The sequence below is a fragment of the Muscardinus avellanarius genome, assembly GCF_963383645.1.
Source record: "Muscardinus avellanarius genome assembly, chromosome: 1".
NCBI lineage: Eukaryota > Metazoa > Chordata > Mammalia > Rodentia > Gliridae > Muscardinus > Muscardinus avellanarius.
In genome coordinates this window covers 232,855,521-232,879,880 of record NC_137786.1, presented here as the reverse complement: position 1 = coordinate 232,879,880, position 24,360 = coordinate 232,855,521, and the positions used below count along the sequence as shown (strand labels likewise).

At 46.4% G+C, this 24,360-nt stretch overlaps 2 protein-coding genes across 9 annotated transcripts in view; both read right to left on the bottom strand.

Annotated features, from left to right (window-relative positions):
* PACS1 (phosphofurin acidic cluster sorting protein 1) overlaps positions 1-12,405 on the bottom strand; it is a gene marked incomplete at both ends in the record, with an annotated part of 139,409 nt that extends 127,004 nt beyond the window's left edge. For all 5 annotated transcript variants that reach the window (XM_080719011.1, XM_080719012.1, XM_080719013.1 and 2 more), the window contains one exon: positions 12,074-12,405. In XM_080719011.1, the coding sequence (XP_080575137.1) occupies positions 12,074-12,405 (332 nt within the window). The remainder of the gene's footprint in view (positions 1-12,073) is intronic.
* Positions 12,406-14,115: 1,710 nt separating this feature from the next.
* Positions 14,116-24,360, bottom strand: part of SF3B2 (splicing factor 3b subunit 2) — a gene marked incomplete at both ends in the record, with an annotated part of 28,827 nt that continues 18,582 nt past the window's right edge. For all 4 annotated transcript variants that reach the window (XM_080700735.1, XM_080700736.1, XM_080700737.1 and 1 more), the window contains 6 exons: positions 14,116-14,187; positions 14,498-14,683; positions 14,785-14,884; positions 20,457-20,558; positions 20,644-20,786; positions 20,987-21,094. In XM_080700735.1, coding sequence (XP_080556861.1) covers positions 14,116-14,187; positions 14,498-14,683; positions 14,785-14,884; positions 20,457-20,558; positions 20,644-20,786; positions 20,987-21,094 — 711 coding nt within the window. The remainder of the gene's footprint in view (positions 14,188-14,497; positions 14,684-14,784; positions 14,885-20,456; positions 20,559-20,643; positions 20,787-20,986; positions 21,095-24,360) is intronic.

The following is a 24,360-nucleotide window of genomic DNA, read 5'->3' as shown; positions in this document are numbered from 1 at the left end:
ATGCCGGGCTTACAGTTATGTTTTATATGTTCTTAAGGAAGAACCAGTAACAGCAAATATGCTTGTAAATTTCCAACCAATATGGAAAAATAAAACCTTGATGCTATTAAAGGGTAAAATTAAGCTGGGCGCAGTGGTACACACCTGGTGCACACCAGGAGGCTAAGACAGGAGGATTGCAGATTCAATGACACTTTGGCAACTTAGTGAAACCCTGTTTCAAAACAAAGTAGATAGAAGATAGGTAGGTAGGTAGGGCTGGAGATGTAGCTCAGAGGCAGAATGCCTTTGGGTTCATCCCAAGTACCAAAAAGGTGTGTGTGGGGTGAAATTAACATTCACACAAAGATCCAAATGCTCAGCAGAGGCCGTAGAGTTATTATGTTTCTCTTGTAGAAGAATAGTTTTTCTATAGTTTGAGATACACTAAAGCAAATTTAAGGAGATAAGAGAAAGATATGAATTCCACTTAAGTCCTCATTTTCTTAAGAGTTACTCTGCTTTTATTGGCAATAAATGGCAAGCTGTAAACCAGCTTAGTTGCTCTTCTGGCTGCCAAACCAGAGCTAAAGAAGTCAGCAGGTAGAATAGGGAAGCTGTCAAGTCAAGCTGGCTCAAAACAAAGCTGTGGTTTGTGGGCGGGGCCTGAGCCATTTCTTCCGTTCATGTAAGTGGGCAGGATGTAGAAACAGGATCTTGACCCAGCCAGTGCTTGAGACCAGAATATTTTGTTTTGACTTACTAGTCTTAATAGCTTGGCGTTTGGCAGGATCTGTGTCTAAGGTGAGCCCAAGACACAGCTGTGATGGTCCCACTGAGGACAGCAGAATATCATTGATTCTAGAAAGATGGCATTTATTTTGACTTTCTTGGAGGAGGAAGACAACAAAGAAATTGGATTGGCAAGAAAGATAACAATAGCAACAGTGAATATTTATTAAGTGTTTTCCTTTTCTTTCTTTTTTCCATGTGGTACTGGGGGAATGAACACAGGGCAGTCTACTACTGAGCTACACCCTAGGCTTTTTCATTTATTTTCACTTTTATTTATTTATTTATTTTTTGGTGGCACTGGGGATGGAACCCAGGGACCTTCTACCTCCAGGCTATACTCCCAGACCTATTTTATATTTTATTTGGAAACAGGGTCTCTTAAGCCAGCTGAGGCTGGCTTCGAACCTCCGTGATCCTCCTGTCTCAGCCTCCCAAGCGCGGGGATTAGAAGCGTGCACCACCACGCCCAGCTCAAAGTTTATTATTTATTTTTATTTTTTGAGGTACGGGGAATGGAACCCAGGGACATTCTACCTTTGAGCTACATCCCCAGCCCTTTTTACTTTTTATTTTGAAAGACGGTCTCACTAGGTTGCTGAGATTGAGCCTGAAATCCTCCTATCACAGCCTCCCAACTACTGAGTTTATTTTTTGAGACAGGGTAAGGACAGCCTTCCAAAGTGGCAGGTCAGGTGAGACCGGAAGTGAAGGACACCCAGAAGCCGGCCTCACCACTACCAGACCCAGAGGACATCAGCAGAAGGACAAGAGATGCAAAAGACCTGAGGCCGGGTGACCGTGCCAAGGACCAGACTGCAGAGGGACAGAATGAAAGGAGATGAGGTGAGAGTCCAAGGAAAGAGGCAATCACAAAGCACCCCCTAAGCTACGAATGACAGCTGCTATTTGACAGCATTCGTATCTTTGCCTACTAGAATGTAAACTTCATGAGATCAAGGATTTTGTTTGTGGGACATACCAGCTGATGGGTAAGCATTTGCTGAAGAGTGAACTGAGGATTATGGAAAGATAAGTGCAAGATCTTATTTCACTTTTATTTTTTTATTTATTCAATTATTTTAGTAGTACTTGGGGATGGAAATCAGGGACATTTTACCTCTGAGCTATACCCTCAGCCCTATTTTTTATTCTTTATATATTGAGACAGAGTCTCACCAAGTTGTGGAGGGCCTCACTAAGTAGTTGAGGCTGGCCGTGAGCCCAGATCCTGCTGTCTCGGCCTCCCAAATGCTGGGATCACAAGCGTGCGCCACCACGCCCGGCTTGCCTCTGGTGTTTTTAAACAAGAGACAAGAAAAGGTTAGCTGGAGAGGGATCAAATAAGTGACACTGATGTCCTAAGCCTTTAGTGTTCTAAACTGTATTAAAACACACACACAAAGAATGAAACATTGTCTCTGTGGAAAGATCAACAAAAGAAAACGGTTTACAACAGGCTTAGCTACTACTTAGTGAGGCCCTTTGCAGCTCAGTGAGACCCTGTTTCAAAATAAATAATAAAAAATTGAGCTGGGGTGTAGCTCGAAGGTAAAATGCCCCTGGGTTCCATCCCTAGTACTGGGGGGGGGGGGTGGGGAGAAAGGAAGGTGGAAAACGGTCTGGAACATTCTCCATTTGCCATTTTGCTGTCAATAAAAATGAACAAGCATGGAGCTGGGCGTGGTGGTGCTGCTAATAATCCCAGCATTTGGGAGGCTGAGAAAGGAGGATTAACGGTTCGTGGACAACCATCACCTACTTAGTGAGAGCCTTTGCAACTCAGTGAGACTGCTTCAAAACAAAGAATAAAAAATAGGGCTGAGGGTGTAGCTCAAACACAGAATGCTCCTGGGTTCCATCCCCAGTATAAAAAAAGAAAAAAAGAAAAAGCAACTCTCAAACCAAGAAAGGCAATGAGCAGGGTGATGCAGCCCTCAACTTCCCCATCCAATGTCACTCAGTACGCACCTTCAGTTTACAGCTTTAGTGCGGGATCAAACTCACAAAGTTCACCTTTCTGAAGGGCACAGTTTTGTAGTGTTTAGTATACAGTATTCACAAAGTTGCTGAGAGCCTCACTAAGTAGCTGAGGCTGGCTTCAAACCTGCATGATCCTCCTTTCTCAGCCTTCCAAATACAGGGATTATAAGCGTGCGCCACCACATCCAGCTCTAGTTATTGTCCATTTGTATGTCTTCTTTTAAAAAAGACCTGTTCAGAACCGGGCGTGGTGGCGCACGCTTGTAATCCCCGCACTTGGGAGGCGGAGACAGGAGAATGGCAGGTTCGTGGCCAACCTTAGCTATAGTGAGGCCCTCTGCAATTTAGTGAGACCCTGTTTCAAAATAAATATTAAAAAAAAGGTGGGTTTATAGTTTAGTTTGGAGGTAGAATGCGCCTGGGTGATCAACTCCCAGTACCACAAAAAAAAAAAAAGAGAGAAAGAGAGAAAGCGAGAAAGAAAGAAAGAAAGAAAGGAAAAGAAAAGAAATACCTATTCAGAGCATTTGCTTCTTAATGTGACTTTTTTAGTTTCTTTTTTCTTTTCTTTTTTTTTGCTCTTGAGTTGAGTTCCATATATATTCTGGACATCAATTCCTTGTTGAATGAACAATTTGTAAATATTTTTCTCAAGAAGACATGGTACTCTCCTTAGCCCTTTTTATTTTTATCCTAAAACAACTGAATGGATGGAATGTTATAAGAAGCTATTTTCCATAAGTTATATAAGCTAAGCAACAACGTGTCATCATTTATTTGCCTTCTCTACTGTACTTCCTAAGGCAGAGGCCAGGTACAGGTTTCAACCCCCCATGATCCAAGTGGGGACCCCTGATGCTGACTGAAGCCATTCTCTGGCTGTCCAGTTAGCTTTCTAATCAGACAATCATGTGTCTGTAAGAGGGGAGCAGGCAGGTGTGGTGGCCCACGCTTGTAATCTAATCCCAATGCTTGAGAGAATGAGATGGAAGGATGGCAGGTTTGCAGCCAGCCTTAGCAACTTGTGAGGCCCTCTGAAACTTACTGAGACCCTGTTTTAAAATAAAGAATAAAGCAGGGCTGGGGTGTAGCTCAGAGGTAGAATGCCCTGAGTTCAATCCCTAGTACCAAAAAAAAAAAAAAAAAAAAAGGAAAACACTTTACAGCGGATGCCGATACACACATCTGAATTCCCAAAAACCTTTCTCACTGTGCTGTGACTCTTGGGCAGAAGCCTGGTGAAGGAAGGAGGATCCTGTCAGTGCATGCTAATCTGGAACCCAACTACCATGCCCAGGGCCCTCTTCAAACTGTGTCTTTCCTCAAGAGACCCCAAAGCAGTTCAAACCCTACTCTGGAAAAGATTAATACTTGCAAATCATTCTTACAGCCACTCTAGGCTCCCAAAGCACTTCCAGAATGAGATGACAGAGGCCCGCCAGGCCTTCCGCAGTCCAATGGGAACACCTTCAAGGCCACCCAGAGCAGAACCAGCCCAGCCCCCTGAAGGGAGGAGGAAAAAGACACACCCAAACATTCTGACTTGCACCTCCCTCCTGCAGCAGCGGCAACTCGCTGGCTTGGCTAAGAAACTAGTTCAAAACAAATCACATAACCACTAATGTATCCCAAAGATCTGTAAATCAATACATGTAAAACGGACTCTGAAAGTCATTCTCTTTCTGACTTAAGGAATCTGAGCTTCCACAGGGACGATGGATAATATTACTCTGATAGGGAGGATATTCTATTACATCACTCACAACTTGAAATTCAATACCCTAGGATACAAACATGGTTTTAAGACTTTTCATGCTAGAAAAATAATAGGTATTTCACCAGCTCTTTCTTATTTGATCAATTACTTTTACTTTCTACCTATCATTTAAGAAGTACTTGTTCCTGTGGCTCTTTGGATCCTACTTTTTACTTATTTCTTCTAGATCTTATTATCTTAGTTATTTCATTCAGTAAAAGAATCTCCAATCAATAAAGAAACTACGGCATGAGAATTTGTCCTGGTATAGTCAGAACCACCTTGCCCAGTGCTTCTGAGGTTAGAAGGTAACTGCCCCCAAGTGCTTTCATGCCAACTCAGCTGAGGCTACCTCCTTTGGCTCTAACACTTTGATCAAATAAGGGTCAACCTTAGTACTCATTAAAAAAAATAAAATAAAGGTTGCCTAAAGAGAAATGTGACTGATAACTGCTGAACTCCTTCCCTAAGTACACATGCAGATAAAGATATACAAGTGAGCTTTGTACTGAAAAATGTGCTATGGTTTGTGAGTGACAGAGCAGAGCACATGCCATCTCCCAGTAATCACCACTAGGCCACTGAGAATTTTGCATGCTCATAAACTTAATTTTTCTAACTCTTCTACTTATACCAACTCAAAGAGAGAAATAACATCAGGAGAAATCTCACCATAAAAAGACAAAGAGAAAAGAAATATGACTCTGAAACCCTTCCTGAGCCAGGCATGTGGCACATGCTTGTCATCCTAGCACTTGGGAGGCTGAGACAGGAGGATCACTGCTCGAGGACAGCCTCAGATACTTAGTGAGGCCCTCTGCAACTCAGTGAGACTCTATTTCAAAATAAAAATTAAGCCGGGCGTGGTGGCGCACGCTTGTAATCCCCGCGCTTGGGAGGCGGAGACAGGAGGATCGCGCAGGTTCGAAGCCAGCCACGCTGGCGCAAGAGACCCTGTTTCAAAAATATAAAATAGGTCTGGGAGCGTAGCCCGGAGGTAGAAGGGCTTCCAGGAACCCCAGTACCACCAAAAAAAAAAAAAAAAAAATTAAAAAATAGGCCTGGGGGTGCAGCTCAGAGGTAGAATGGCCCTGGGTTCCATCCCCAGTACCACAAAAAATTTAATAATAACAACAACAACAATAATAATATCAGGTACTTGATATTTGCAACACATTGTTCTGGACCAATATAACCAGACTGGACTGCTGGAATAACTGGAACTACAAAGGTAACAACAGGGCACCCATATGCTGAGCTTCTGGCTCTCTGGGGACCACTCTTCCCGCAGCACATTCTACCCAAGTTCCCTGGCTCATTGTGTGCTGACTCTGGTTTCTCTTTTCTTTACTTAGACCCTTTTCTGTTACTCTTTCCTCTTAGAGTTAGAGCATAGACATTTTCTCTTACTCTGCTGAAGGAAGAAAGGCAGTTTAATACAGCAGTAGCACTCATTTCCTTGCGCTTGTTTAACACCTATTGCTAAGCACTGCCTGTCGTTAAAGGCACACCTGCATTATTTTGCATATAAACGGAGTATCAAATATACCCTTCAACTTTAGATAAAGCAACTTTCTTTTGAAAAAATAATTCTTTTTTTGAGGTACTGGGGATGGAACCCAGGGGCACTGCACTTCAGAGCTACAACCCCAGTCCTATATTTTAGTCTTTTTATTTTTTGAAACATGGTTTCACTGAGTTGCGAAGGGTCTCACTAAGTAGCTGAGGCTGTCTGTGAACCGAGAGACAGACAGACAGACAGACAGACAGACACACACACACACACACACACACACACACACACACACACACCCCTGTCTCGGCCTCCCAAATGCTGGATTAGAGGCATGCGCCACCACGCCCGGCCTCATTTAAACTTTTATATGTAGAAAGATTCTATGGAAGGATAAATTTTAAAATAATATTTCAAGCATTCTTCATCTTGAAACAAGGTGTCACCAAATTGTGGAAGGTCTAAGTAGTTGAGATTGGCCAATAACCTGTGATCCTCCTCCTCTGCTTCCCAAGTACTGGGATTACAAGTGGTGGCACCACACCCAGCGAAACCCTTCCTTTAGCACCAAACCACATGCTACCCAACCAGGTACAGTACTGCAAGCATATAATCCCAGGACTTGGAAGGCTGAGATAAAGGGATTACAGGTTCAAGGACAGCCTTAGCAATTCAGTGAGGTCCTTAGCAATGAAGTGATACCTTGTTTCAAAATATAAAATTAAAAGGACTGGGGTGTATTTTGGAGGTAGAATGACCCTAGGTTCAAACTCTAGTACTTAAAACAGAGAGAGAGGGAGAGGGGGAAGGAGAAAGAAAGGGAGAAGGAGGGGGTAGTGGGAGGCAGAGGCAGAGGCAGAGACAACGCCCTGGCATGACACTGTCCTGTCCAGACAATAGCAGGCCAGCAGAGGAAGATGACTTTGTATGGCGGGAAAATAATGCCAACATCTACAGCTATAAATTTCATAAAGGAACAAGAGCAAAGCTGCCTTTTGAACTAAAGTCTCAGAAACAACTATTTCATAGTGACTACCTCTGAGAAAGAGAATGAAACCAGGTGTGGTGATGCACACCTATTATCTCAATACCTGGGAGGCTGAGACAGGAGGACTGCAAATTGGAGGATAGTCTCAGTAAGTAGCGAGACTCTAATCAACCCAGCAAGAGTCTGTTTCAAAATAAAAATAAAATATAGGGCTAGAAATGTAATTTAGAAGTAAAATGCCCCTGGGTTCAATTCCTAGTACCACCAAAAAAAAAAAAAAAGAGAGAGAAAAAAATGGGGATGGAGGAGGAGTGACTGACCTTGACACTTTAAATCTTTCTCTATATTTCTTGAGTTTCTAACCATGGGCATGTGTTAATATTCTTGTTTTTAGCTGGATGTGGTGAAACATGCTTCTAGTCCCAGTACTTGGGAGGCTGAGACAGGTAGATTGCAGGTTTGCGGCCAGCTTCAGCAATTTTGTGAGGCTCTCTGCAACTTAGTGAGACCCTGTTTCAAAATAAAAGAATAAAATAGGGTCGGGAGTGTAGCTCAGAAGTAGAATGCTCCTGGGTTCCACCCCCAGTACCATACACAAAAACAAAATAAATTCTCAGCGGGTGTGGTGGCACACACTTGTAATCCCAGTACTTGGGAGGCTGAGAAAGGAGGATCACACATGTTCAAAACTGGCCTCAGCTACATAGTGAGGCTCTCAGCAACTTAGTGAGACCCTGATTCCAAATAAAATATAAAAAATAATTCTGGGGTGGTAGCCTGGAGATAGAATGCCCCTGAGTTCCATCCCTAGTACTGGAAAAATATAAATAGCAATGCATGAGCCTGGCGTGGTAACACACACTTGTAATCCCAGCATTTGGGAGGCTGAGACAGGAGGATCGCAGTTCATGGCCAGCCTCAGCTACTTAGTGAGGCCTTTTGCAATTCAGTGAGAACCTGTTTCAAAATAAAGAATAAAAAAGTCGGGCGTGATGGCACACACTTGTAATCCCCGCACTTGGGAGGCTGAGACAGGAGAATTGCACAGGTTTGAAGCCAGCCTCAGCTACTTAGTGAGGCTCTCAGCAACTTAGTGAGACCCTGTTTCCAAATAAAATGTAAAATAGGGCTGGAAGTATATCCTGGAGATAGAAAGTCTCTGGATTCCACCCCCAGTACCACAAAGAAAAACATATAAAATAAGATAAAGAATAAAAAATAGGGCCGGAGTTGTCGCTCAGAGGAAGAATGTCCCTGAGTGGCATCCCCAGTACCACAAAAAATAAAATAAAATAAAATAAATAAGCCGGGTGTGGTGGCGCACGCTTGTAATCCCCGTGCTTGGGAGGCTGAGACAGGAGGATGGCACGGGTTCGAAGCCAGCCTCAGCTACTCACTAAGTAGAGGCTTTCAGTAACTTAGTGAGACCCTGTTTCCAAACAAAATATAAAAAAAAAGGTATGGGAGTATAGCTCGGAGGCCAATATACTCTAAGCCACATGAACAAGTATGCCCAAGAGACCACAAAGTCACCGAATGATTCAATAGTGGGAAGGGCCAACAGCAGGCCATTTTCTCCCCACAGGGTGTTGTTTTCCATCCTGAAGATAGGCAGCATGCGCCAAGGAGCACAAGTGTTTCACAAGAAGCTGACAGGCACAAGGGTCAATGCTGAGAAACGAAGCTGGAGCAGGACAGCGGCCGAGCTCAAGGACTGGTCAGTAAACAGGACATAATTACAAGCACTCTGCGTGGGAAAACCACCTGGCTTACGTCTCTCATAAGTTAGCCCTTCTCACCAGGGTATCTGCCTGTTTCTTGGGCTAATAATTTATTATGTGGACTTTCAGGCAACCAAGAGATCTAGAGTTAGAACAAAAATCAAGAGCAATCAGTGATTTTATTTGTCCTTCTCTGTAGCAGCTTCCTGCCAGGCAGTTCATGCCTTTTCAATCTAACAAGCTAAAGAAGGCAGCTGTCCAAATGTCACCAGTCAAACATAGTCATGGATGTGAAGGAAGAATGGGCAAGCATGTTTGATTATCAGTGGACCCATGTAGGAAGGGCTACAGAACTTTTATGTTTGAAAGGGATGGATTAACACACTTCAGTGATATGCCTACACAGAAAAAGAAGCCTAATTCAAGACTGACAGGCACACCATCACACATTAAGCTCTCACTTGAGTTTGGTGTTGTGCTAGGGCTCTGGCCAAAACAAACTAAACTTATTTCCCTAAAGGAAGAACAGAGAAAAAAAAGAAAGTATAAATCAGTGCAGTGAATGCTGAACACAATAAATATGAAAAGCAGAGAGGGCCAGGCATGGTGGTGCACGCCTGTAATACCAGTACTTGGGAGGCTGAGACTGGAGGATCACAGGTTCAAAGCCAGCCTCAGCAACTTAAGCCTTCCGCAACTTCATGAGGCTCTGTTTCAAAATAAAGAATAAAATAGGGCGGGGGTATAGCTTAGAGGTACAATGAATGCCCCTGGGTCCCATCCTGAGTATTACAAAAAAATAAAATAAAGTAGGGCTGGGGTATAGCTCAGAAGCAGAATGAGTCTGAGTTCCATCCCCAGTACCCCTCCCCCAAAAAACAAAAAGAATGGGAGGGGCAGGGTAAATGGAGAACTGTATAGAATTATCTGGTGACATTCTAGACATATAACAGCAGAAATTCCACCTCTCTATATAAATACACCCTAAAAAAACTTGCACAAGAACATTATTGTTAATGTGTACAAATTGAAAACAATCTAAATGTTATTTGTTTGTTGGGGGTACTAAGGATTAAACCCAGGGCAGTCTACCTCCAAGCTGCATCCCCAGCCCTATTTCTTTATTCTTTATTTTGAAACAGGGTCTCACTGAGTTGCAGAGGACCTAAGTAATTGAAGCTGGCTGTGAACCTGCCATCCTCCTCTCTCAGCCTCCCAAATACTGGGATTACAAGTACATGCCACCACACCCGGCTCAACCTAAATGTTTGAGAGAATTATAACAGCATTTGTTTAATATAATACAACCAATTAATGAAAATATTTAAAACTAGAGCTACCACACACACTGATTTTTCACATAAGTTAAAAAAAAAACCAGCAGTAAGTCACAGAATACATACAGAATGATGGCATTTCTACAAACTTCAAAAACATTCAAACTAAAAGTATACTGTTTAGCCGGGCGTGGTGGCACACGCTTGTAATCCCTGTGCTTCAGAGGATCGTGCAAGTTCGAAGCCAGCCTTACTGGCTTAAGAGATCCTGTTTCCAAATAAAAAGATATAAAAATAGGACTAGAAGGGTTCTATCCCCAGTACCACCACCAAAAAAAAAAAAAAAAGTATATTGTTTAGAGATGCATGCAATATAAACCGGGCGTGGTGGCACACGCTTGTAATCCCCGCGCTTGGGAGGCTGAGACAGGAGGATCGCACGGGTTCGAAGCCAGCCTCAGCTACTTAGTGAGGCTTTCAGCAACTTATTGAGACCCTGTTTCCAAATAAAATGTAAAAAAAAGAAAAAATGATCTGGGAGTACAGCCCAGAGGTAGAAAGCCTCTGGGTTCCACCCCCAGTACCACCAAAAAAAAAAAAAAAAAAAAAGTATATTGTTTAGAGATGCATGTATATAGTAAAATTATTACCAAAAAGAAGATAAGGAAAATGAGAAATACAATTCAGAAGAGTGTTTACCTCTGTAGGGGGAAGGAAGGAATGCAGTTCAGGAAAGGGTATCCTATGGGCTGCAAAAGGGGTATGCAAGCAGGGTGTGGTGGTGCATGCTTGTAAACCCTAAACTTGGGAGGCCGAGACAGAAGGACCACAGGTTCAAGGCCTCAGCTATTTAGTGAGGTCCTCTGCAACTTAGTGAGACCCTGTTTCAAAATGAAGAATAAAAAATAGGACTGGAGGTACAGCTTGGAGATAGAATGCCCCTGGGTTCAATCCCCAGTACTGTAGGAGGGGAAAAAAAAAAAAAAAGAGTAATACAGCCAGGCATGGTGGCACATGTCTGTAATCCCAGTACTTAGGAGGTTGAGACAGGAAGATCACAGGTTCCAGGCCAGTCTCAAGAACACAGTAAGACTTTCAGCAACCTCAGGAGACCCTGTTCCAAAATATAAAAAGGACTGAGGGTCTAGCTCAGAGGTATACTGGCCCTGGGTTTAATAACCAGCACCAAAAAATGAATTTAAAAAAGATGTACCTATCATTATTTTTTTATATCCTGTGTGTGTAATAATATTCAAAATCAAGAGAGAATAATTATCAAATAGAGTTGAGGATGGAATCCCACAGTATTCCCTCTGATTTACACATTAATCTGCCCATGCTGGATTAAGAGTAAGGATGAGAGCCTAACAGAATCAAGTCAGTGTAGAGGTGACAAAAGGAATGCCTCTAGGCACTTTTCTGGACTTCCCAGGTAAAATCAGCTCCACAGGCAGTCTATTCAGAAAGTGAGCTGTAAGACATGGCACACTGTCCCCAAAGAGTTGGAGAAAGAGACTGCTTCGCCAATACAGAAACAAAATATCCCAAGCCCCAGTATATCTTGCTGATGGAAGAAAAGTCCCCAGATGGTTCCTACAGAAAAGAGGAATGGGCTGAATTTAGAAACGAGGCAGCCGTTTCATGGAGCACTCCAGGGCTGGAGACTCCGCATGACCAGTTTCCAGCGGAGAGGTGGGGATGAGAAATATACTTGAGGGCACACTCAGCGGGACCCCAGAACGGGGGGCACGGGGTCCCCGCAGTGTGCGTGATCTCCGGCACAGATGAACGTGTGTCCTGAAGACTAGCTGGAAGCCGCAACGGTCCCTACATGGGCTTCACCTGACGGAGGTGACAATGGAGTTTGGCACATACTGCGTGCATTGGGAAACAATAATATCGGAAGTCATCTCTAGCACATGTGTGTGACACATGTACAGCCTAGGGCGCCGGCGAGGCAGGAAAGGCCGTGGGTTGCTCGGGAAGCCGCGGTGGGGAGGCGGATCCGGCCGGGCCCGCGGGCGGTGGGCGCCGGGGCCGGGGCCGGGGGCGGCCCGCGCTCACCTGGGCACGCAGCTGGACGAGCTCCGGTCCACCTCCCAGGTGGCGTACAGGTTCATCTGCACCGGCGCGGGGGTGCGGCCTGGGCCCGGGCCGCCGGCGGGCGCCGAGCCCGAGGCCACCGCGACGGCCATGGAGGTGGAGGTGGACGAGGACGAGGAGGAGGCCGCCGCCGCCGAGGTGGACGAGGACGACGAGGCGGCCTGGGCCGGCTTGGGGGGCGTCGGCTGCGGCGGCGGCGGCTGCGGCGGCGGCGGCTGCGGCGACTGGGCGGCCCCAGAGCCCCTCGGGCCGCCGCCCCCGGCGCCGCCGCCCGCCCCTCCGCGCTCCGCCATGGCCGGCCGGGGGTCCCGGGCTGCGGGCTCCGCCGGCCGAGGCGAGGACGAGCGGCTCGCAGGCGTGCCGGCGCGGCGGCGGCGGCGGCGGCGGCGGGGCTCGGCTCGCTCCTCGGCCCGCGCGGCCGGGTCTGCACGCACGCGCCGGGCCTCGCGGCGCGCGGTCCTCGCGCTCGCCCGCCGCCGCCTGTTGCGGCCCGCGCGGCCGAGACGCCGGTGGGCGTGTCCGGGGCGGGGCCCGCGGAGGCCACGCCCAGCCCCAGGGCGGGGCCGCGCTCGCGCCCGGTGGCGGTGGCGCGCGCCCGCGCCGCTTCGGGCAGGGGTCGGCGTCAGGCGCGCGCCGCCCCTCCAGGCCTCGCGGCGCCGGCGCGGACAGCCTCCGGCCAGGCCTCTCCCATATCCCCCTCTTCATGGCCACAGCCCCGCCGGCGGAAATCCCGCTTTTCCGGGGCGCGGCCCCGGCCGGGAGGGAGCTGGCGCGGGAGCGCGCCTGGCCTCGGGAGTGTGCCGAGCACCGAGCCAGCCAAGTCTGCCGCGCTGCCCCTAACACCCGCTCAGCAGCCTCTGTCGCTCAGATAAGCAAAGGTAGCTGTGGAGCCCCGCAGGCCTGCCCGCCATCACTGGCGCTTCAGAGCTCTTAAGTTTCTGCCAGAGGTAGGAAAGGGCTCAGGGCCCTGGAGCCCAAAAGACCCTCTGGCAGGGTCGAATGCTCAAGCTAGGCCCCAGCCGGCCTGCAGCCAGCCTTCTTTCTATACAGCTCTCCCCAACCCCCAAACCCCCAAAAAACCTTCCTTACAAAGACCCAGAGGGCCTGTTTTCTCCCAATTTCTCAAATTTTATTCCTCCCAAGAATGAAAGCTGCCATGTCCTCCATAGGACTTCCCCTTTCCCCTCTCCAGGAACCATCTGGAAGACTCCAGCACTCCCACATGGTGGCTTACACCAACACCAACTGCACCGGGCAGGTGACTTCTCTCCCAGGTACTCGGCCAATGCCCGTGGAATCCGGTGGTCCATCCTACTCTATCTTATCCAGAAGACGTCTCACTCAGGACCAGGGCAATCTTGAGAAAGCAAAATACTTCCCCTTCCCATGCACACACATCCTAGCATTTCTGTTGGTCAGATCCAGGGGCTCACAGGAACTCAGGACAATTTAGATTTTGAGCTGTTCTTTCACAGGTAAGGACTTAGGACTTTCCACTACAAGGTCAATCAGGAAGGCCTGACCTGGCCTATTTCCCAAGCCCACTGTTGCTTCCCCAGCCCAGCCAGGGCGCTAAGCTGGCTATTTTTACTCCCCAAGGACAAAGCAGTAAGGTCAAACCAGACCTAGACGGACTTCCCCCAGAGCCTTCCTACAAAGGGAGGGTGCAGGCTATAACACCCACAGTTTCACACAGGATTGGCTTCACCAATGCTCAGCTACAATATCTGATCTAAGTACCTGCCCCGGTCACTGGGGCAGCCCAGTGGTTGCAGAGTTGCCATTTCATCCTTTTGCAGAGGAGGCAAGGGGGGGATACGCGAGGATCAGGAACTTAACACATCCATCTTTCCTTGGGAAACAGCTTTATTTACAAAACAGGTCTAATAAGAACATGAAATGACAAGCCCTTGGGAACTGCAGGACAGCGGGCTTTAGGGACCCCCGTATGAAGCCCAGGATCCAGACAAAGGGCATAAAGGAAGGCTGATGCGTGAGGGGACCTAAAATTTGAACTCCTTGTACTTCTTGCTGCCCCCGCGGCTGTCCTGGGGCTGGGCTTTTCGTTTCTTTTGCTGTAGGAGAGAAAGAAACAGGTTGTAACAAATTGAACACCACCAACCCCCAAACAAGTGGGAAGCCTGACACGGATACAGAAGTTGTGGGGAATGCACTGAACCGGGACTCTGTCCCCACCTCTCTCTCACATGAGTTCCTTCCCCTCCCTGTGTCTCAGTGGCATCACACTTAAAGAAGGCAGCCAACCGGAGGACTTCTATGGTTTCCAGCCAGGGCAGCAAGCACTGCATGTGCTCTCACTCTCGCCACTAGAGGGCACAACTCCACTGGAAAAGGCAGGCCACGCTCCCTAATCCCAGAGCCCACCTTCTGTTTGGCAGCGTGCTCCGCCACCATGTCGCTGAAGTCTTCCTTCTCCACTTGTGCCTGCTGCTCCCGCACATGCTCTTCATACTTCTGGGTCATGGCCATGGGGTCCAGCTCCAACTCCTCTGGTGCCAGGGCCACTTCCACGCCTTGTAGCTCAGGGGCTGGGCCCTTGCGGCTCATAACCTAGAAAAGAGATCAGGGCCTTGTCTCCAAAGAAAGTCTCAGAGGCCCTAGCTCCAGCCCCTTTGCACAACTCCCCAAAGCATTATCATCCACGTGCTTACCGTGGACATGTCATAAATGTGGGTCGATCCCATCATGGCTCCCCCAACAGTGGCCGTTCTCTTCTCCGGCAAAACAGTAAACAGCTGAGGTGTCTCACTTCTGCAAGGGAAAAGGAGGTCAAGCCCAAAAAGGGACAAAGGGCTTCCAGAAGGGAAAGCAAAAGAAACAGGTGGCAGGTCCACCCAGATTCTTAGAGAGATTCTGATACCTGGGGATATGGCCTCTGCCTTTCATGAAGGCCACTGGGAGAAGGGGATTGTGGGAAGGAGTGGGGAATAGTATGGATCCCAAGGAACATACCCTGGAAGAAGGGGCATACAGACTGAACTAAGGGTCCCCCTGAACCAAGTTAGGGGATCTGTGACCACACTCTCACACACAAAGAACTATAAAGGTCAAGAGGCTAGAAGTTTCCTGGAGAGAATGGTACCTGAAGTTTTTGTTTTGTTTTGTTTTTTTGTGGTACTGGGGTGGAACCCTGGGGCTTTCTACCTCCGGGCTATACTCCCATACCTTTTTTATATTTTATTTGGAAACGATCTCACTAAGTTGCTGAGAGACTAAGTAGCTGAGGCTGGCTTCGAACCTGCGCGATCCTCCTGTCTCAGCCTCCCAAGCGCGGGGATTACAAGCGTGCGCCACCACGCCCGGCCGTACCTGAAGTTCTAATGTAGGTGACTCATTCCCAGCCCTCCCTAGGAGTGCAATGGCCATCCATTGCCAGCCTTGCAGCTTATTTCCAAGACTATACTCACAATGCAATAGCAAAACTACCATATCACCTCGTATCGATGACTTTGTCTCTATCTCTACTCCTAAAAGAGGTGACTTTCCCCTCTCCATGAAACAGCCAGAATGAATGCCTTAAAATAGAATTCAGGCCGGGCATGGTGGCACATGCATGCAATCCCAGCATTCGGGAGGCTGAGACAGGAGGATCGCAGTTTGAGGACAGCCTCAGCTACTTAGTGAGACCCTCTGCAACTCAGTGAGATCCTGTTTCAAAATAAAGAATAAAAATAGGGCTGGGGGTATAGCTCGGAGGGAGAATGCCCTCCTGGGTTCTATCCCCAGTACCAAAAAAAAAAAAAAAAAAAAAAATCAGATCCTGCCACTCCTCCCAGTGAATTCAAACTTCTTACCAAGCCCCAAGAGGTCCCCACCCCACTGGTGTCGTACACAATTCCTCCTCATACACTGTCCACAGTACCCTTCTTTGTTTTTCATCTTTGAATACTAAAAAAGCTTGAGACTTTTGCAACCTGCTAAGAAGAACCAAATTTAACCTCCTGCCTGAAATAACAAAATGTATGAAACAGTGGTTTTCAAGACACTCAACATGTGGCAAGGAAGGACAGTGACTCCCGTGAGACAGGAAACCGGTGAGGCTGCAACTGCCTGGCAAGCTGCACCGAGACCAGAGCAAGAAGGGAAGGCCGGCGGGGAGCTAGGGCGGCTCAGTCCTAGTCCACAGAGACCCAGGCAGCCAGTAAGCAGGATGCAGAACCTGCAGAGTCCTCCGCAGGTACTCAGGGGAGTAACGAGGAGCACAGGTGTGTGAGGACACGGTCAAAGCCAGGGAAGGACCGGCCAAAAGATCAGCACAGCAGTGCAGCCTGGGAACAGCGGTGTCGCCCAAGGCCAGCGGAAACACCTCCAAACACACAGGCCTTTGGTGCCCACACAGCAGACTCCAGGCCTCCTGGTTCAGAGGACTGAGCACTGCTTCAGGAACCCAAAAAGCAAGACCTCAAAGGACCAGAGTGTTCCAAATAACTGTATGTCTGATCAAAGCTGAAGATATGCAGGAATATGGAAATATCCTGGGCCCATAAAGGTGAATTTTATAAAGCCTACCAGTCAATCAGAAATTACTAGGCATACAAAGCAAGAAAATACAATTTATAAAAAATTAACCCAAGCCGGGAGTGGTGGCACACACTTGTAATCCCAGTGCTTGGGAAGCTGAGACAGGAGGATCGCACAGGTTCAAAGCCAGCCTCAGCTACGTAGGGAGGCTTTCAGCAACTGAGACCCTGTTTCTAAAATATGAAATTGAAATAGGTCTGGGAGTATAGCCCAGAGGTAGAAAAGCCCCTGGGTTCCACCACCCCGCCCCCGTACCACAAAAAAAAAAATCAACCCAGAACTTACTGAAATGTTAGAATTAGCAGGGAAATACATTAAAATGTTATTGTAAGGCCGGGCATGGTGGCGCACGCTTATAATACCCACGCTTGGGAAGCGGAGACAGGAGGATCACGCAGGTTCGAAGCCATCCTCGCTGGCTTAAGAGGCCCTGTTTCCAAATAAAAATATAAAAAAATAGGTCTGGGAGTGTAGCCTGGAGGTAGAAGGGTTTCCAGGAACCCCAGTACCACCAAAAATATATATATATATATTATTGTAGCCGGGCGTGGTAGCATATGCCTCTAATCTCAGTAGTTGGGAGGCTGGGACAGGAGGATCGCAGGTTCATAGCCAGCCTCAGCTACTTAGGGAGGTTCTCCACAACTTAATACAGACAGCTTCAGCTACTTAGTGAGACCCTGTTCCAAAATAAAAAATAAAAAATAGGGTAGGGGGTATAGCTAGGAGGTCGAATGCCCCTGGGTATCATCCCCAGACCCACACAAAAAAATAATAACAATAATGTCAGAAGTGGTGGCGCACACTTGTAATCCCAGCATTTGGAATAGGAGGATAGCAGCTCACGGACAGCCTCAGCAGAAGCTGTCTGCGAACTGTGATCCTCCAGTCTCAGCCTCCCGAATGCTGGGATTACAAATATGTGCCACCACGCCAAGCTCTGGCATTATTTTGTATTTTGAAACAGGGCCTCCTTAAGTTGTGGAGAGCCTCCCTAAGTAGCTGAGGCTGACATATTTGGAGAATTGGCCAAATTTTTTCCAAAACTAATAAAAACTATAAATGCACAGATCCTAGATGCTCTATAAACCCAAGCAAAGAAACATGCAAATAAGGCACATCATACTCAAATTATTTAGATCTAGAGATAAAAGAGAAAGTCTTAAAAGCAGAGAAGAATGACACCTTACAGGCAAAGGTGCAAAGGTAAGCAGGACAGCAAACTCATCAGAAACAATGCAAGACAGACACTGGAGTAACAGCTCAGAAGTACTGAAGGACCAGGCATGGTGGCACACACCTGTAATCCCAGCAATGGGGAGGCTGAGACAGGAGTATCACAAGTTCGTGGCCAGCCTCAGCTACTTACTGACACCCTCCACAATTTAGTGAAACCTGTTTCAAATAAAGAATACAAAATAGGGCTGGGGGTATAAGTCAGAGGTAGAATGCCCCTGGGTCCACTCCCCAATACAAAAAAAAAAAAGTACAGAAAGGGAGCCAGGCATGGTGGTGCACGCCTGTGAACCTAGTACTTGGGAGGCCAAGACAGGAGGGTCACAGGTTCAAGGCCCGTCTTAGCAACTTGGTGAGACCCTGTTTTGAAATAAAAAACTAAAATGGGCTGGGGTATAGTTCAAAAGTAGAATGTCCCTGGGTTCCATATCCAATATCCCCTGCACACACCAAAAAGAAAAAGTGGAACTAAAAGCGAAAACACCCTGTCAACCTTCATTCCTATGCAACAAAGATTAAAGAAAAAAAAAAAAAAAAAGCCGGGCGTGGTGGCGCACACTTGTAATTCCTGCGCTTGGGAGGCAGAGACAGGAGGATCGCGCAGATTCAAAGCCAGCCGTGCACGCTGACTTAGGAGACCCTGTTTCCAAATAAAAATGTAAAAATAGGTCTGGGAGTGTAGCCCGGAGGTAGAAGGGCTTCCAGGAACCCCAGTACCACCAAAAAAAAAAAAAAAGCCAAATAAAAGAACCCGTGTGTGTGTGTGTGTGTGTGTGTGTGTGTGTGTGTGTGTGTGTGTGTTACTTGGGATTAAACTCTGGGGCACTCTGATCTACATCCCCAGCCCTATTTTTTTAAACTGAAACAGTCTCATTAAGTTGCTGAGGGTCTCATTAAGGTGCTGAGGCTGGCCTCAAACCTGTGAATCCCTGTCTCCCAAATACTGGGATTACAAGCATGCACCACCACACCGGCTTAAAAGAACCTTTTGAGACTACAAAAACTGAAAAAATTCATGGCCAGAGGACCTATTCAAAAAATGTTAAAGGAACCCCTTCAGGCAGAAGAAAAATTAATACCAGACAGAACCCTGGATAGATAAAAAAATATGGAAGAGTGCTAAAAATGGTAACTTCATGGGCTCATAGGTGATTCTTACTAAACCCTAAGAGATAGTTGACTGCTTAAATAAAAGTAATAAACCATGTACTATATTATTTATAACACATAGAAGTAAAATACAACAGTGGAAAGGACAAAAGAAATGAGCTGTACTAGCTCGTCCAGGTGGCGCACGCTTGTAATCCCAGCATTTGGGAGGCTGAGACTGGAGGATCCGGGTTCAAGGACAGCCTCAGCTATTTAGTGAGGCCCTCCGTAACTCAGTGAGACCCTGTTTCAAAATAAAGAATAAAAAATTGGGCTGGGGTATAGCTCAGAGGTAGAATGCCCTGAGTTCTACCCCTGGTACCAAAACACAAAAAAACATAGAAACAGGGTATACTATTTCAAGCCTCTTTTGTGTGTATGCAGGGAAGGGGGTAAGTGGACGGAATCTAGGGGTGCTCTACTTCTGAACTATACCCTACCCCCCTATTTATTGTGGTGCTAGGGGCTAAACCCAGAGTCAATCTACCTCTGAACTACATCCCCAGTCCCATTTTACTTTTTATTTTGTAAGAGCCTTGCTAAGTTGCTGACTCACTACGTAGTTGAGGCTGCCCATGAACCTGCAATCTCCTGTCTCAGCCTCCCAAGTATTGGGATTATAAAAATGTGATACCACATCCGGCCCTTTCTATTTTTTATTTAGTAATAGAGTCTTATTACATTCCTGAGGGACCGCAATAAGTTGCTGAGGCTGTCCTCAACCTGCAATCCTTCTGTCTCATCCTCCTAAGTACTGGGATTACAAGCATATGCCACCATGCCCAGCTATTTTTAGCTATTGTCTAGCCTTAGCAAGACAGGTTCTTGCTAAGATATTACATCCGCCGGGCGTGGTGGCGCACACTTGTATTCCCCGCGCTTGGGAGGCAGAGACCGGAGGATCGCGCAGGTTCAAAGCCAGCCTCACTGGCTTAAGAGACCCTGTTTCCAAATAAAAAGTATAAAATAGGTCTGGGAGTGTAGCCCGGAGGTAGAAGGGTTTCCAGGAACCCCAGTACCACCAAAAAAAAAAAAAAAAAGATATTACATACCGGCCTAGTATCTGCCATCATCCTCTCAGCTTCCCAAGTACTAGAATTTTAAGTGTCTCCCACCACACTTGGCATAAGGGTCTTAATATTATCCAAAGTGGTATATCATCTGAAGGCAGATTATGTAATAATAGGTATTAAAAACCCTAAAGCAACCACTAAAATGACTCAACAAAGCCTCACAATTAATAAGCTAACAAAAGAGATAAAATGAAACCATAATTCAACCAATCCAAAAGATGGTACTCAGTAAAATAGGAAAAAGGGAACAAAGAACAGAATGGACGGTGGTTTCAGGAGCCAGCAGCCAAGCGAGGAGCCAGAGGGAAGCGGAAGTCCTCCCCCGTGGCCTGCCAGTTCCTCACCCGTCCATGGCCTCCTCGATCTTCTTCTTCCTCAGCTCGATGAGTTCCGGGGTCTCCATCCCTGCCGGCACTGACGAGAACCCTCCAGGAGTGATGAGGCCACTGTGAAGAGAGGAACAGGCTCTGGAGTGAAGAGAAGGCCCCAAGACAAGCAGGCCACGTCGGGAGGCCCGCTCTGTTTCCCCACCTGTCCGCAGGTGTAATGAAGCCCGTCTCATCTGGCTTGTCCTCATCGCTTTCTTCCTCTTCTTCTTCCTCTGAGGACTCTTCATCAGATGGCTCCAGTTCCCCCCAAGGGGTCCGGTCGATTTCTTCTTCTTCAGTTTTAGTCTGAAAGAGGTTACTCATTCATTCAACAAATCTTTATAGAAGACCCATTCTATATAATACCCATTATGTGTCGAGCTTTTGTAAGATGAAGGGATACAAGGGTAAACAGACAATAATACCTACCCACGCCCTCCTGCGTACTGAAACTCAGCAACTATCTCTAAACTTCATGGTATGAAGTACAAGACCACGGCCCATACCTGAAATTCAGCAGCATTGGTTCCAAATACATCCCCATAGAGCGGCTTCCCAGTCTCATCTACGGGGGGTTTACCCCAGCCACCAGCGTGGTACCCAAAGGAACAGCTCTGCAGGAGGAGAGGCATAAATCAGTTCCACACTACGCTCCAGAAGCACACCAGAGCCCCAGAGAAAAGTCATACTCCAAGTCCAGAAATCACACTTAGGAAGTCTGGAAATTATGACTATAGAACAGAATCAAATGTTGCCGAGTGTGGTGGCGCACACTTGTAATCCCAGCATTCAGAAGGCTGAGACCGAAGGATCGCGGTTCGCAGACAGCCTCAGCTATTTAGTGAGGCCCTCCACAACTTAGTGAGACCCTGTTTCAAAATAAAGAATAAAAATAGGGCAGGGGGTGTAGCTTGGAGGCCAAATGTCCCTGGGGTTCCATCCCCAGACCCGCCAAAAGATAAAATAAAATAAAATATTGCAAAGCGTAGCTGGGAGTGGTGGTGCTGGGAGTGGTGGTGCATGCTTGTAACCGCAACATTAGGGTGGCTGAGACTGGAGGATCACAGTTTGTGGACAGCCTCAGCTACTTAGTGAGGCCTTCTGCAACTTAGTGAGACCTTGTTTCAAAATAAAGAATTTAAAAAAAAAAAAATAGGGCTGGGGGTGTAGCTCAGAGGTAGAATGCCCCTGGGTTCCATGCCCCATACCACAATAAATAAATAACTGTTGTAAAGCATTAAAAAGCAAAATTAATAAGCACTAAAACACTGGTGACAACAGGATGTTGGGGCAGAAAATAGAGATTAAGCATGCTAATAACTTCATCTTTCAGGATGGAGTCTTTCCTGCCTGAAACCAAAACAATGACTTTATTTTTTGTGGCACTGAGGATTGAACCTAGGGACAGTCTACCTCCTGGCTATAAAAGGACTTCTCGTTGATTTTTCCTATCTTTGGTTAACTGGCTTGGTTAGCATCTATTCCACTTGAGGGACAGAAATTCTTATCTAAAGGTTTTTTTTTTTGGTGGTACTAGGGATGGAACCCAGAAGCTTTCTACCTCTGGGCTACACTCCCAGACCTATTTTATACTTTATTTGCAAACAGGGTCTCACTAAGTTACTGAGAGCCTCACTAAGTAGCTGAGGCTGCCTTCGAACCTGTGCGATCCTCCTGTCTCAGCCTCCCAAGTGCGGGGATTACAAGCACGCCACCACGCCCGGCCTTATCTAATGTTTAACAATACCACTTTTACACTTTAAATACTTTTTAGTTTGCCAGGGATGGTGGCACACACTTAATAACCCCAGCATTTGGGAGGCTGAGACAGGAGAATCACAGTTCGAGGACAGCCTCATCTACTTAAGTGAGGCCCTTTGCAACTCAGTGAGACCCTGTTTCAAAATAAAAAGAATAAAAAAATAGGGCTGGGGTATAGCTCAGAAGTAGAATGCCCCTGGGTTCCATCCCTAGTACCACAAAAAAAATTTTTTTTTGTTTAATACATTATTATTATTATTTATTATAATTTTTTTTGGCAGAGCTGGTGGTTGAACACACAGTCATTCTACCTTGGAGCTATACCCCAAGCCCTATTTTTTTTTTAAATCCTTTTAGTCTTTTTTTTTTTTTTTTTTTTTTTTTTTTTGGTGGTACTGTGGTTCCTGGAAACCCTTCTACCTCCGGGCTACACTCCCAGACCTATTTTATATATATTTTGTTTTTATTTGGAAACAGGGTCTCTTAAGCCAGCAAGGCTGGCTTTGAACCTGCATGATCCTCCTGTCTCTGCCTCAAGTATGTGTATTCTTTATTTTGAAACAGGGTCTCACTAAGTTGATGAGGCTAGCTATGAACCAGCTGTCTAGTATCCCAAGTACTGGGATTACAAGCCTGAGTTAACATGCCTGAGTTATATTTTATTTTTAAACTAAGGATTAAATCCAGGGTATTTTACCTCTCAGTTAGACCCCAGTCTGTGTGTGTGTGTGTGTGTGTGTGTGTGTGTGTGTGTGTGTGTGTAACAAGGTTTCAATAAAAATTGCAGAGGGCACTGCTAAGTTGTTAAGGCTCGAGTGGTAACCTGCAATCCTCCTGTCTCAGCCTCCCAAGTACTAAGATTATAGGTATGTGCCACCATGCCTGGATTACTTAATTGCTTTTTATTTCAAAATAATAGCCAGATACACGCGATACGTGGACAGCCTCAGCTACTTAGTGAGGCCCTTTGCAAGTCACTGAGACCCCATTTCAAAATATAAAGAATAAAAAATAGGGCTGAGGGTACAGCTCGGAGGTAGAATACCCCTGGGTTCCATCCCCAGTACTGCAATAAATAAATAAATAAATAAATAAATAAATAAATAAATAAATATTTTTTTTGCAGGTCTAGGGATGGAATCCAGAGGCATTTGACCTTCAAGCTACACCCCCTGCCCAATGTTTTATTCTTTATTTTGAAACAGGGTCTCACTGAGTTACGGAGGGCCTCACTAAATAGCTGAGGCTGTCCTCGAACTGTGATCTTCCGGTCTCAGCCTCCCAAACGCTGGGATTACAAGCGTGTGCCACCACGTCGGCTAAAATAATAAAATTGTATGCCATTCTTGAGATAAAATCAAACTCACCAAAAATTATTAGGTTAAGTTATTTTTGAGGGGTGAAATTGTGTATATTATTTGTTTTCACAGATTACAAATGTGTACCACCACACCAGGATAAAAATGTCTTTTTTTTTTTTTTTTTTTTGGTACTGAGGGTAGAACCCAGGGGCTTTTCTACCTCCAGGCTACACTCTCAAACCTATTTTATACTTTATTTGAAAACAGGGTCTCATTAAGTTGCTAAAAGCCTAAGTAGCTGAGTGGCTTCGAACCTGTGCGACCCTCCTAAGTGCTCGGATTACAAGTGTGCGTCACTACGCCCAGCCTTAGAATGTCTTTTTTTTTTTTTTTTTTTTTTTGGTGGTGGTACTGGGGTTCCTGGAAACCCTCCTACCTTCGGGCTACACTCCCAGACCTATTTTTTATATTTGGAAACAGGGTCTCTTAAGCCAGCAAGGCTGGCTTTGAACCTGCGCGATCCTCCGGTCTCTGCCTCCCAAGTGCGGGGACTATAAGCCAGGCCCAGTTAGAATGCCATTTTTAAAAAACAAACTTATAAGTCGGGCGTGGTGGCGCATGCTTGTAATCCCCATGCTTGGGAGGCTGAGACAAGAGGATCACGCAGGTTCGAAGCCAGCCTCAGCTACTTAGTGAGGCTCTCCGCAATTTAGTGAGACCCTGTTTCCAAATAAAATATAAATAGGTCTGGGAGTATAGCCCAGAGGTAGAAAGCCCCTGAGTTTCACCCCCAATACCACCAAAAAAAAAAAAAAAAA